The following is a 15,425-nucleotide window of genomic DNA, read 5'->3' as shown; positions in this document are numbered from 1 at the left end:
CAAATAGCCTCAAAGCAGCAAAAAGAATCCATGCTGAACGATTTTTTTCCAGTTTTTGAAGCTCATTTTATTCAGACTATTCGTCCAGTTCATTAATCATGATTAATATACAGAATTTTCCCGTGTGTCAAGTTTTTGTACAATCACTAAAATCCGAACATAACAACTGCAAAGATTGAGTCTTTATGCTAATAATAACAACACACTGTCATAGTAAGCTCTGAAAGTGTGGGCTCCTCAATCAAAACACACAACATCGCGTAAATCTGAAAGCTCATTAGTACTTCGTTTATGTTTATTTCGTTTGCGTAATTACAGTAACAATTACTTGTTTGTTTCAATTGTTATTCTTTTTAATGAAATGCAAAATTTTCTTTTCGATTCAATAAGTGTCTGTATAAAGAAGACCATTTATAATGTGTTGCAATATATCCTTTGAGCTTCAAATTACGTGTTTATATAAACCAGAAATGGTAATAAATAATCTGTAGCGAAAAGCAATAAATATAATCGAGAGATACCACTGAATGTAACAGAACGGTTTCCAAATACAAGGCAATTTACGATCGTGCTCAGACTCAGAAAATAGCAACAGATGAGACGTGGATACTGCAGTTTCATATGTCTGGAGTGGTCAATTTCTTAAAACAAAATGTGACATAGTTTACGTAAATTAATATGCTCAACATTTGTTTTTTTCTTGGCATACGTCCCTGTTTTCCAGAAGTTAATTTTCAATCGTCGTATCGGCAGTTTGAAGGTCAGGGGGCCTTTTTAGTTTTGATGCAAATTTTTGGCTGTATGCAAACTTTCTATTAAGTATGCACGAATATTTCCCATGACATAAAATTTGTTTCCTAATTTGTGGGAAACTGTAAAGTGAGAGCCTGACTTGACATCGACATTAAGCAACAGCGCCCTCAGTTGTCAGGTCTGGGACATTTAACATATTAAAAAAAAGAACTTTACAAAATAGGTGTTTCATTATTTTTACACGGTTGAGATAAATGAATATTTGCACACAAAGAAACTATTTCAGTGTAAAATTCATGTCAAGTACAACTTATGAACCCACAATATTGCTCGCAGAATTCATTAACTGTTATATACTGGCGTGCCCATTTCACGTGACATACGTCCCTTGGTTGGGAAGACAGCCATGTCACTGACATGGTAACTGTTCATTTTTATAAATAATCTATGAATGAAATAACCTCACAAAGTTGCTTGGTAAGGTTCATCTTTGCTAATGCTTGCATTTCCGGGCAGGAAAAAAATGAACAAGTTAAACGTCTCATCTGTCATCCGTCTTTTTTTCTTCTTTTTTTGAAACATGAACACCTAATAATAATTACGGGAAATCATAGCTAAGGGAGACATTCTCATAGACTCGTGCACAAACAAACTTTAATGACCCGTAACCCTAACCTTGCCTTTATGAGCCTATACTCCCACCAAACTTTCTCATTTATGTTTTGCATCACGAAGAATCGATTTAGCCTATTTTCGACAAGAAATGTTTGCCAAGAAATAGGAGTTGAAACATCAGGGAGACATTATATACCTTGTCTCCCCAAGGCACAACGTTTGATGATAACGTGTCTCCCTAATGATACATTTACATGAATAAATGTGATTATAGATAGAAAGTGAGGATTGAAATTTATCTTTATGTCGCATTAGGCCTTTAATTAAATCCACCACAAGCACAAACAATATTGTTATTTTAAAAACGGAGTTTTCTTCCGTGACATATTGTGATTTTGTGCGTTGTTATCATTTTACAACTATACAAATGTTCAGTACGTTTTCCAAATCTGTTGCGAGACAGAGAGCGAACTATTTATTCCTATACTACACGTTTTAAATAGGCCTAATATTAGTTTTCTATTTTCCTGAAAATTCAAACGTTTTTTTTTAATTCGAATAGTCCGTTCTGCGTTATTGTTTTTTAAGCTTTACGTTTGACCCGTAAAAAGAAGCAAACATAATAATAATGGTAATAATAAATAAAACTGCGAAAGATATAGCACATTAACTCACCCTCTATTCTAATTTGGAAAAAAAAACTATTCGTCGGCCAACTATTCTGGAAATATATCGAAAGTATTCTGACAAATACCCCATTTGTACCCCCATTTAGTACGAGATTAATATGGGAATAATGTAACTTTGAAGCAACTCCTCTGTAGTTCACAGAATACATTTCTGTATTGTACATGTTGGTCTAGCCGGTGTATTAAATAAAAAAGCAACCTTTTACTATGGTGTTCATTGTTAATATCGGCGTATATTATGAATATTTATCAATGCTGATTTTCATTTAAAATCCCAGATATGAAAACGAAATTAACAAAATATATACTTTCCCTTCCCGAATTACATTTTTTTATAACAACTCCGTGGTCCATAACAAAGCAATTCGGGCGGAAAAGTTTAAGATAGTTCATCACCGAATTAATATAAAACAAAAATATTCATTTATTGTTCACAATTCAGCCAATTGGGTTGCCTGACGTCATTTGTCCATTCAGTATCTGCGCGTTAAGGCCACTTTTTGTCCAATCACCGCCAATCCTTTAAAGAGAGAAAAAGACAGTCGAAAGAATAATTTGACGACAACAGGTAAGATATATTCATGAGGTTATAGGGAAAATATCGCCCTATGGCGCCTTGGTCTAAAGTGGCCCAAGTGAAAGGTAATAAACAACAGTTGCCTACGCATTGCTGTAATTTTCAGAAATGGATGGATTTGGGGGTTATCGGTAGTATAGCAAATATTGTTACACTGACCTGTTTTAAGTTTTGTATTATAGAAGCTGGAAAAAAAACTCAAGAAAAAAATATTGTTCGTGTATATAGTCTGGTTCCCGGACCCTACTTCATGCAACTTACAGACGTCTGGGAATGTCAGGTCAGGGAACCAGACTTGCTGGCTTGCACCAGTTCACGGATTATGTGTAAACGATTGCAAAACAAAATGTGGACCGACTAACTTTGGTAAACTTATAACTTATCTTTGAAACTTAGCCATGTTATTAAATAAGCGCGAGAATGAGTTTTGAACTTCCAAGCTGTTTTTGAAGGTAAGATAAGTCAGCAACTGTGTTACACTTGCGATGGTTTTATTCACATCGATCTCAGTGTGTTACGAAGGCAAACATACCATGCGTTTACTGAAGCGAATTCTGTGTAGTCCATCAGGTGGTTGAGACTGCCCCCTACCGGCCGAGACTGACGATTCTTCTGACTCAGCATCAAACGCTCTCTTTTTCGCTCCTATTGACCAAGCACAGGGGAATATATATTTAATAAAAAAAATTCTTAATGTATTAAATATCTTTTCTTTCGTTATCGTTGGTATATTTATCGTTGCTTTTTTATTCTTCGGGGTTTTTATTACCATTCTCCTCTACTTTCCTAAACAATTTTATAGGCCGACAGGTGGAATAACGTTAAAACGTTGGGAGATCAAAGAGATGCTCTTCGAATTTGAAACGGATCATAAGTGGTCTTCTGGTCTTCTGGTCTTTTGGATAAACAAAACGCGATCCTATTCCGATAGACAGCTTTACAGCATCACGTGCATGGGTTTGTTTATCCAAAACGTTGTCCCACAACTTATTGTTCACATGAGATGTGGAGTATAGGTCATAATTATTCAGAAATCGAGGACGCCATCATCCGGATGCGATATGCAACCACTGGGAAACCCCCTTACTAATGTAATGTTTGAGCTGTAGCATATCAATGTGTCAACTTACGTCAATATTAGATGTATGTGTTTCGGATCTGTTTCTACCTCCTATTGGAGTCTTATACAGCGCCCTCATTTACCCCAAAAGAAGGATATTGGTAGTTTGAACACAGACGTGTGTTATGAGTTCAGATATGTTTTTCCCATAAGTGGGTGAAGCCATTTTTTTCATAAATAATTCAGGAGTTTCGATGGAATCATTGCAAGACACTAATTAGGTAATCAGAACAATACAGTCAATAAATGAATAGGTAAGCAGAATAATACAGTCAATAAATGTATCAATAGAGGGCGGGTTTCGACCTTCTCCGTGGTAAACGGTGAAAGGAAAGTCCAAATAGACAAACGATTCGAATTATTGTGATCGTTTGTCATTTAGGTATAAGATGCGTCATTCAGTGCGGTCAACCAGCCAGGAAATTTGCATGCGTGCATCGTGGACAGTTACTATGGAAATGTAGCTAGGCCTCCTATGGCTATCACTCGACCGCGACTCTTCATAAAAACGAATCGATTTTGACCACTTTGATACGAAATGCCAGAAACGGTGGGTAGTAAAAAAGAATCTGTACGTTTGGCCACGCAATGGGAAAAGTCATAATTCATACTTAGTGTCAATAAACAAATGTCAATGTCAGAGGGCTTTGGTATTCATTTATTTATTGGTCAACATATTAGGACAAAATCATGAATTGCTCACATTTTTGCACATGGCACTGAATCCAATTTGACACTGAGTCATTAGCAGGGGCATTACATCAATACTCACCGCAATTCCTAGCTATTGCTCTATCCACCCTGCTTATGCACCGTGCATTTGAACCTGTAATATTATATTTGAAAGACAAAAATAAAATCAGTTAGAGGAAAGAGATCTGTGCCGGCGAGTGGCTGGTATAATGGGGGATGACCAAAATCCAAAAATTTCCCGGCTATGTATACTCGCGCTTACATCGAAACGGCGCATTTTAAAAGCTTTTGTACTTTGTCCACTTTTCAGTGCTATTGAATTTGGTGGGGATGATTCAATGGCCCATCCCCCGTCAAAAAGTGGGGGAGGAGGTTATACACCCCCATCCCCCGGGATTTACGCCCCTGCGAGTCCAGTTCCGAGGTCTTATAAGGTGGGGTGGGGTGAAGGGGCTAGAGGCCTCTCCCAGCTCCCCCCCCCCCCCCGGAATAATTCCTTCCACATAAAAATGATATTGTTAACAGTTAATACATATATATTCAAATAACCACAAAGTGCAGGAATTAGAGAATTTAATCGAGACAATGATGAGGCCTGATCGTGAACCAAAAAAACCACGAGACTAACCGGGAAATTGAACTCGAAAATACGCCTACAATTAATTGTGCGACATCCCTCAATGTCGACGCAGAGCGGAAGCTGTCCATTAATGTGAGAATGATGCTTTCCGGGTAAACCTCATTTCTTTTCTTTTCTGGAGAAACCAGAACGAAATCGACGGTCATTATGAAAGGACAGAGAGTATAATGGAAGCTAAATGTATCCTCGCCAAATGCATCACATTAATCATGGATTTTCCAAGGGCCTCGCCACCGTACTAACGAGCAGGTGCAATAGGAAAAAAACAACGACTGGAGGAAAAAAATGGGAAGCATAAAAGCTGTGTACGGCGGTCTATTATACAGCTCTATGACGGCGGTACATCTACGAACTGAGTACGGATCCCTTGGATCCTTAATCATATTCGGCCTGGCATCGTTAGGGCTGAACGACCCAAAAGGAGCCGGAATGAATCGTTTCCCACCCCACCCGCTACATATTTTTTTTTTTCTGATATAAACGTAGTTTGTTTCTTTCACTGATCTCAAGATTGCGAGCTGATGTCTTGCGCACGTTTTGAACCAATTTTTAAATAAAATCTGGCTGTGAATAGGTCGCGTCATCTTCAACGGCATCAATGGCGCCCCCTGTAGGCAGCACAGACAAGGCGCATGTTCGTTCGCTGATTATGTTGCACACATGTAGCCTATTCGTTCAAATTTTGTAAAATGACTCAAATAGGTGACGCCATCTTCAACACAGAGACGTATCTATAGTAGAGAGTTGCATTTTTTTTTAATTAAACTCAGCTCGCTGAGCGGCCATCCATAGTACGTATGACTACGCGGGAAATGCCGACTTTGGTCCCAGTGCGTATTAAATATGAGAAAGAACATTGATTTTATGACAACTTATTTAAAAGAAATTACCACTGTGTGTATGTACGCATTGGCTTGGAACCCCCCCCCCGTACACATGGTGTACGCAATGTTAACAACAATAACACACCACTCGGCCCCCTTTGTGCGTATACGTACTTTTATGCACGGCCCCTTATTAGTGCACGTCCGTAACAAACGCTTTGGGACTTTTGCACACAGTCAACAATTTGTTCATTTTCTGTCATTATCACTGACAATAAAATAAAACCCCAAAATGTCATTACAGAATGTTTTCCATGAATAAAAAAAATTGGCGTTCCGAGCCCAAACACCCTCATGTCGCAATAGCGCCCTCTGTAGACACAGAGGTTCAAAGTCTCCTTTAAGACGTACAGATCTGAAGACACCCTTCAAAGCGGGGGAGTAAAATTAAGTGCCGCACATTTCCACGGATTTTCCCTTTCTTTCTTTGCGCCGTCCTATCCAGGTATCCGCGCCGGCATGTCTACCACGGCAACGCCGCTAAATCATCCACTAAATTCATCGGGAAAAGATTATCACGGCGGTTAACTGGGCCGTGACGATGCAAATGATCCTTCATTTCAATGAAAAAGTCATTAATGTTCTCAAGTTGCAATTCAAATAATACGGTATTCTGACAGAGAAACCACCCGGATAATTGTTTGTCATGTTCATCATAGCAGGATACATCGGGGTGATTCACAAAGTCGTTGACGTTGTCGGTTACCGTGATTTGTGTACTTTCACTGTTTATTCGGTCTAAAATCTTGCTAATTCCAACCGCCCACTTGTCAATTTATAGAACCAATTAAGTCAAACTTTAACTATTGAATGAAAACCTCATTTTATGTAGGTCTACAGGGTGTCCCGGAAGTTGGGCAAGCAAATATCCTTCAATTTCTCATCAAACTACTTAATGAGTATTTCATCTTGATGGAGCATATCAATAATATACTCTTGTGTGTATTCAGTAAAATGCCGTGGGAATCCGTTCATGTAACCCAGTGGCGTAAATCTGTGCCGGCGAGTGGGGGGTGGGGGTATGGGGATGACCAAAAGACAAAAATTGCCCGGCCGTGGCAATTTGAACAGCAGGGGGGGGGGGGGGGCACCATATTACACCATTTTTCTATGCTATTGAATACATTTTGGTTGTTGGGATGTTTGAAAAATACCTCGAAATCCGCATTTTCTTATTCTCATCACGAACAAGTGGGGGATGATTCAATAACCCATCCCCCGGTAAAAAAGTGGAGGGGGGATATATACCCGCCATCCCCCCCCCCCCCGGATTTACGCCCCTGGTGTAACCAGAGATCTAACAGATTATAAAAAGCTATTAGTTTTTCACTCATTCCAATGGGATGAAATGTGCACAGTTAACTTAATTTACATCACTCGGACCGAAAAGGCCCATGACTTTCTGATGTAATGATAATCGTAAACTGTGTAAATCCCATTGGAATTGGTGGAGAATCCATAGCCTTTTACAATCCGTCAGATCTCTGGTTTGCATGAGCGGATTTCCATGGCCTTTTCACTGATTATACACAAGAGTATAATTAATATGCTCCATCAAGATGACATACTCATGTTAAGTAGTTTGTGATAAAATAAAGGATATCTGCCTGCACAACTTTTTTGGGGACACCCTGTATAATTAATGATGAGTCCCGTTTCAGTATAAGATAAAGGACTGGTAGGGGTCCCATAGCCATTATACTGGCCGTAGGGCAGTGCAAAAAGTGGGATGTTAGAGGTCCACTATGTCTTGGGCGCGGCATATGAGAGCGGTGCCCGGTCGAGTCCTCTCCTCTCGCCGTCTTACCTTCCCTGAACGAATCACGTACCCATTTTTTTCACTGTTGGTCGTCAGAGAGAGTTTTCCAGTTTTTGGTCCGAATGGGATTCGAACCGCCAACTTCGTAGCTCCACGCTCTAACCGCTCGGCTGAGAGGCCCATTTCAGTATAGGTCTAGTATAAATGTGTCTCATTGTGTGGGTTGAAAGTTTACACTGAAATTTATGTCAGACTGGAATTAATGTCCACAAGCCTCCTATTCTGATAGAAGTCTTCATTTTTTTCGAATGTCGTTGGTCTTTTGAAGCCGTGGTTGGCAACATATTACGTAAAAAGGGCATGTTTAGGAATTTGTTGCGTTTGTTGATAATTTTGTATTTTCAACCATCAAAAAATATTTTTGTAACCATTAATAACCTTTTTTTTCTTTTGTAGTGTTGGACCTTCCATAGTTTGGCGATAGAAAGGTCTATAGCTAGTTCTGGACAAGTCATTTAAAGGGCAACCTCGTCCCCGGAGGTTACTTTAATTTCAACCTCGTTTCCAAAAGTAAGCCCTGGGATGGGACCTTGCTTCCTGTATCCTGATTGAGCAATTAGCAGGTAATGGATTTATATCGTGTACTTGGTGTTGTTATATCCAAAGTGTATAACGTGTTTCTTAAAAATAATCCTTTCCTTTCCAATTTGCTCATACATGTATCAATATGAAATGTGATACTGCATAATTTATTGGCTTGATAAGATTGTAACATTTTAACTTTGAAACCAAATCGTGTTTTCGTCACTCATGCCGCGGCGAATTAGATGGGTTTTTTTTACCCCAGACACCACATTCGAAACAAACGCTGATGTAAAGAACAGGGAGGCACCAGACTATTCCTCATTTGCATACGTATACAAATTTTTTGGATATGCAAATGATCCAATACCAGGTAGTGGTGGGAGAACCATGCGAGAACGAATTTCGAGGGTCAAAATTTTGACTCTCGAAAATTAAGAGTTGAGTGCTAGTTGTGAATCCTGCCGCACAGTACATCGCATTTTGCGGACTTGCGAGAAACAACATTTGTGTATTGTACATTTGTGTACACCTACACAACGTGTACCGTACATTGAATGGAAACGCATGGAAAACGTATGTGTATGCCACAAAGTGCCTGCCGCGTCCGATGTAAAGAATGTTTTTTTTTCCCGTCTTTTCTCGGGAACTGTATGACATTAGGTTAGTTTGCTTTCAATCAGACCTTTGAAATAGGATGAGTAAACAATCCAAAACGTAACATTTTCGGGGATTTCATGCCGAAATGCCCCTTTAAGTTGGCGCGTAATTGTAGGGAGCTTTGGAGCGTCCCAGTAATGGCGGAAAGCCAGTCCAGTAATTATAAAAAGTGGGTAGCTTGGTATTTGGTCTAAATAGACGAATCATGGAACGTGATCACTGTGCACTCGACTCATGCGGCCCCTCCCACCAAGTTCAATGGAGAAACCATTGTGCACGGATTGGTCTCTGTACCGTGACACAACAAGGAAACTACGGGGTAGTAAGACATGTGTACAATGTTTCCCTAATGGGGGAGTGGTGGAGGGAGCCACCGCTAAGTCATGGAGTCCTTAATCCCGTGCCAACCCCTCAAACCACCGTGGGCCTTCAGTCTACCTACCACATTCTGCAAGCGCTGCCTGGCCATCTTCTTGGCTGCAACTTCTTTTCTTCATTAGATATTCTCTGTTAATCCCTAAGGATAAAAAAGATGAAAATGAAAATACTTGTGAACTAAGTTATACTTTGTCGACGACAGTTACATTTGCCTTTTTGAAAGATTTGGGTACATAAGAGTTTAACCAAACTAAAAAGTGGGGTTTTTTTCGATTGTGTCCACCCTATCTCAAAAAGGCTAATGGAGTCATTGTAAAAAAGTTTCGCGTAGGCGGTGTTGTTTTTAAGGAGAAAGTAAATGCAGTGCGCATGCGCCTTGCAATAAGGTAACTTTTGTTGTCAAATTGGCCTAGACAGCTAGAAGTGCACATAATTTGTTTGTTGTAGAGAATTGCATGCAATATAATATCCCTTGAAAGTTCCCAACCATTGAGGGAGACAGTGACATTTAGTTTGGTAGCTTGTGTGATTTGATCACGTTCGTCGTCTGACAAACGCCTAGGGGTATCTGAACTTAGGCAGAAACGAGTTGCATCACTGACAGAAACAATTAGGAGCTTAAAAACAAGTAGAGGGTCCAAATTAATCGTCAGACCAAAAGAACACGGACGCATGATCATGTTTGCTATGTCAGCGGCATAGCCACGGCGACGACATATTTGTCGTAGATGAACATATGATCTAACTCATACCGACCGCAGGTGTGTGAGCTTATTTTCTCTCTGAGCGGCCATCTTGGATCGAAGTTGAGGCTACCCGTGCATAAAAAAAACCTTCGCGTCGTCATTATGGCCGTTGCTCATCTATTACGGGACTATCAGTGCAAGTAGCAATATCAACCGTGCAAATGGCAAGGGCGGATCCGGGGGGGGGGGGGCCAAAGGGGGCCATAAAACGAAACCATTTTTTTTTTTTTTTAATGTGACATCGCAATAAAGGCAGGCAATGAGTACACCACCATCTTTTCCTTAAAAAAAAATTGGTTAAAGTGGTCAGAAATTGCCTCAGATCGCACCACAGAGCATCTAGAATCCAAACATTTTTCGGGGCCCTCACGGGCCCCGAACCCCACGCCGTAATTTTTGAGACCCACTTTTTTGGGGGGGACCAAATTTTTTTTGGCCCCCAAAAAAATTGTGTTCTGGATCCGCCCTTGGCAAATGGTCGGTATACCATAGAACAATCAGATGTTATCGCAGACCAGTCACACTATCGCCGATATCGTATAATGCACGTGAGTCTCCGGGTATTTTTTTTTTCAAGGACAACGGCCAGCAAACATTCTCTTACTTGGAAAGAAAGCCCATAAGTGATCTGTTTGTCACGATCACTCAGACCATACAAACATATCGTAGACGCCACTAATCATAATGGGACTTCTGGCATTTTGAGAAAGGAATAAAATCCGATTACTCTCAGGGTATCTCCGTTAATGTTCCCAGGTGGGTGATGTAAAGTATATCGGGTAACGGGATAAACATCTTAAAACCATCAGATTGTCAAAATTCAGTTCCTATGATGGGGCCCTCTCGAAAGGTTAATGGCCTTAAGTTCAATGTTTGCTGTACAGTCATAAATGTCCGTAAATTGATGAGATACAATCACAAGCAAACCCAGAAGGAAAACCCAGATATTTGTGGCGGATCTTGTTTGCTTTGGGGAACTTGTTTGGGGGCAACATACGTCTCCCCATTGCAGGTGCATAGACCTCTAGTCGGATTAAATGCCAAGCTCATACTGTCCCGAGACATGCTGCAATGTAATAATTATACCTAGATGTTTTCACGAATCATGTGCCGCAGTTTGGATAGTTTTGGAACAAATTTGCAGGTTAAATCCGTGTGCGGGCGTGAGACTTATTGCTGTCATGTCCTGGAAAATACGTCCCTTATTAGGCCAAAAAAAAAGGTCTCCGGTTTCTGGTCTGCACGCGCATGATCGCCTTAGCCATGCGCGTAGGCAAAATTAAAAAGTTTTTTTTTTTTCAATTTCAGATGATGTCTCAAACCGCCAAACTCACTGGTTTGACTGGAATCCTGCTGCTGCTCAATTTTTAACGTGTTTTAAGATGGGGTTACGATCGCAGCGTTATATATTTATTGACAAATTTTGGTACATTTTCATTATATTTATTTTTTGAAAAGTATATCGTGCGGATTATATTTACATATATTTCCTTATAAGGACATACAAAATATTCAATATGGCTAAACCCTAAAGTTGTCTCGACAAACTCACTATTGAAGAGCTTAATATTCACTCAGTTACCTACTGACACAGTTACTCTAATAGAACGACATGTGGGAAATCATGTGAACAATGAAAGTATCATGATATTTAGCCCCCCCCCAAAAAAAAAAAAAAAAACGCGGGGAAAAGAGGTGTCCGTAAATTTGGCTAAAAAAGGACCAAGGTTTGCCCAAGTTTACTGTAAAACCTTTTGACATTGCAATGTTATTAACAAATTTAATCTCTTATTTGAGGAGGGGTTCTTAGAACTTGTTCAAGTCCCCATCATTAGGCAACTCTTCGCCTAATTTTTAACCCAATTTCCTGAAACCTCCTCCCCCCCCCCCTTTTTCCTCCTATTTTTGGTATAGCTTTTTGGGCTGCATACCCGTGATGCTATCATTGTTCACATGATTTTCCCACATACTTTTAGTTGGGTAACTGTGCCTGTAGGTAACTTTGTGAATTTGAAGCTCGGACAATAATACGTTTCCCATGATGGTGATTTCTAGGGGAAAGGTAAATGTACGCTATTTTAGTGGACAACGGCAGCCATTTTGGATCTCTCATTATGTCCTCATAATTATCCAGTTACTTATAGCCCGACGCCTTAGAAAATGTTTTGTAAGTAAGAATAATTATGTAAATTGAATCCTTAAAATACAGTTTTCCTTTTTTTTAATGTACCGAAATGATTGCATTAATATATGGCGCGGCAGCCATTTTGGATTTTTGCCCCCAAAGAGTCCCTTTCCAACACAATTTTCATGCTGTAGTCCATCATTTGTAATTTGTGCATTTTGTTCGTTTGAAGCAACAAAAGTGCTCAAAATCTAAAGAAGGGTGCTGAACAACTAACCTGATGAAGTTTTTCACCTGTATATTTCGAGAAAAACAACATTCTAGGATCTCGATTTCAAATCAAAAGTAGCTGAATCTTGTTTTGAATTGGGCCTGAATTCAGCGTCCGAGACACGTTCTCACTGAGCCGATTGCAGCTACGCGATGTCGTGCACTGATCCGACGAATCATAGCAACTGGGCGCGCGTGTGCGTCGGGTCAACGCTTGCGCGCGCTTCGCTGAATAAAAAACGAACTACTAAGGCCAAAAAAAAAAGTCTCCGGTTTCTGGTATGGTTTCTGGTATGGAGCTTGCCCCAAAAGTGGTGCGGCGACGCGGCTTTTTTTTTTTTTTTTTTACCTGGTTTTTTTTTTTGGCTTCAAATGTCGGCTGATGACTGCAAATGGTGCCCGACTAAACTTAGTGCAAATATATGGGAGTCCAGAGAGGCCACATAAAGCTTATTCTCGATCGTAACCCCATCTAAAAACACGTTAAAATTGTGCAGCAGCAGGGTTCTAGTCAAACCAGTGAGTTTGGCGGTTTTGAGACATCATCTTGTATTGAAAAAAAAACTTTTTCATTTTGCCGTAGCGCATGGCTACGGCGACGTGCGCGCATACCAGAAACCGGAGACTTTTTTTTTTGGCCAAAACGGAAATTTCCAACGGTGCTTCTTAAGACGCACCGTTGGAAAAGGCCTTCTTTCGTTGATTTCTTCAAAATGACAGCTTGCCAGAAAGAATAATTTCACAGGGAGTTTAGTCCCCTTACTATCTTTCAACCAAGTATGTTTTTCAACAATAATTACGCCAGTTACTTTTGGAATAGCTGCAAATGATGGACTCTGGCTTTAAATATGCTTCGTAATGGCCCATGCAGTCGGTCACCATTCCACACATCAGACACCCGGGGCCGATTATGATTACCATAGCTATTACGTAAAAATCCATCATTCAAGTAGCCGAAAACCTTGCCAGTTCACTCGAACAAAAACCAATCGCAAACAAAAAGTCACCCTTTCTCTACAGATATGAAAAGACGAGTGTCAATTCTTAATGTCAAGGGGGAAATCGAACGCGCAATCAGTGTGTAAGCATACTTAAGAATGAATTTATTCCAAACCCTTGCAAGTATTTCGCGTCGAAGATTTCGATTTGTTTTCCTCTGGAGGTGAAAATAATCTCACAATTGGACTGCCGTCTTTGATGCCTCTACGAATAATTATCGAGCGCTTCAGTTTATGGTTGAAGGCCGAACAAACAATACAAACACCTGGTCCCTTAAATATGTCGGTAAAGACTTTAAGAACTTGAACGGCTCAACCGAACGTCGCGGCCGGTGTTTTTCCCCGATTTCTTGTTTTGAAAACAGAAAAGAACTAGACTATACCACCCGGTAATGTAGTAAGCTATACACATTTTGAAGCAACTTTTGAACATAGCAGCTTTGAAGGCTTAGGACTCAATTCTTAAGGCTTGCAAGCTACAGTGCCGATGCACATTTGAAAAATCCTTGGTTTCATTAGGCCTTTATTATGCCAGCATATTTTTTAGTAATCAATGATAAAAAAAAATGCAGAAACACAAGTGTGTCTTGTCCGTTTCTGGTGGGTGGATTTCGAACCTGCGAGCGCATCAGCCACAATATCAGCCCAAAATGCTGTCCGCCAACTTTTCTCAAGCCACGTTGTTTTTGTATCAAAGAGTCCTAATGTCGCAAAGTTGGACCTTGACTTTTAGTGTCAGGAACCCCTCCCTTTATCTAATTCCCCGTTGGTTCCTTAAAGTCTCTTACCTCCTATCCTCGACGACTCTGCCGACAGCGGGCCCATGGTCAAAACAAGAACACTTAAGATCAGGCAAACCATCGTCAGGAATAATCCAGACATCTTTAAACCGGGAAAAAAAAGGTTCCCAAAATAAAAGCGGAAAGAACTTGGCACTCCTCAGTCAATGTACACTGCAGATGAAGTCCGTTAAGAGATGAACCCTGCCTCCAAATAGATCCCGAGTTGTTTTTTTTTTTAAAGAAAACAAAAACACTTTTGTTCAAAAGAAATCGTCCACAGAAATTGATACTTTTATGCGAAGCGTGCAGGTGCCTCCAGCTCTCCGTACTTCATTGTTCACTCGGTGGGTTCGAAATGAACGCGTTCTCCCTCTGCGCAGACAACACGACTGGCCGACGGATGATCACTGATGTAGGCTAGCAATACGTTGCCATGGAGATCAGGAATAATATCAGGAACCAGACAATGTTGGATGACTTTATCCCCTTTTATAACGAAGTTATCGTCTTGTTTGTGTCATCGGTTTGTGCGTGTTGGCATGTGGGCGCGACCGAGCTGACGACTTGGGCAGATGACAAAACTGGTCATCAGTGTACGTATACGGCAGCTGCAATTAGCTTGACCGCCATTCAAGGAACATAACAGGACATTTCTGTCTATGACGTTACTGAATTATCGTCGGTCAGTCTGAAGCGGGTGGTTCATAAATAGCCACCCAACCACCCCAGCCACCCCCGTTGGATCCGCCTATGTATCTCCTCGACTTTTGTTAAATACCGCTGAAGTTGATTCGGTGCTAGAATTTCATATATATTGTCGCTTGACAAAGTGTTGCGTAACGACAAATTTTGATGATGAGGAAGTTAGGGCCGCTTACCGGAATTATATATTCATAAAGTGGGATAGGGGATGAGACGTACAGCACTGGACATCATGCATTAATTTTGATACCAAAATTATTTTACAAACACGTGCATAACATATAAATAATCGGCGGTTGACCAAGTTCTTAACATTTTTCGTACTCACCCTTTCACATTTGAGTGTCGGGTGAGGTGTGGGGGTAGGGCGGGAGTGACATGAGAAGATCGACCCCCTTGGATCAATGTGATGACCCACCTTGACCTCCAACCCTCTTCTTCCTTACTCGACA

The 15,425-nt window shown here is 40.5% G+C and overlaps 1 protein-coding gene across 1 annotated transcript; it reads right to left on the bottom strand.

The window, feature by feature from the left end:
- Positions 1-41: 41 nt before the first annotated feature.
- Positions 42-14,847, bottom strand: LOC119745672. Its single transcript, XM_038222201.1, has 5 exons — positions 14,278-14,847; positions 9,415-9,489; positions 4,527-4,580; positions 3,167-3,279; positions 42-2,577 (listed from the first exon to the last, which is right to left on the bottom strand). The coding sequence occupies exons 1-5, from the start codon at positions 14,369-14,371 to the stop codon at positions 2,566-2,568; spliced, it is 348 nt and encodes a 115-aa protein (XP_038078129.1). The 5' UTR covers positions 14,372-14,847; the 3' UTR covers positions 42-2,565.
- Between the last annotated feature and the right edge of the window lie 578 nt (positions 14,848-15,425).

This window comes from Patiria miniata, unplaced genomic scaffold (genome assembly GCF_015706575.1).
Source record: "Patiria miniata isolate m_02_andy unplaced genomic scaffold, ASM1570657v1 HiC_scaffold_7, whole genome shotgun sequence".
Taxonomy (NCBI): Eukaryota; Metazoa; Echinodermata; class Asteroidea; order Valvatida; family Asterinidae; genus Patiria; species Patiria miniata.
The sequence above is the reverse complement of the archived record's forward strand: the minus strand, read 5'-3'. Positions and strand labels throughout refer to the sequence as shown.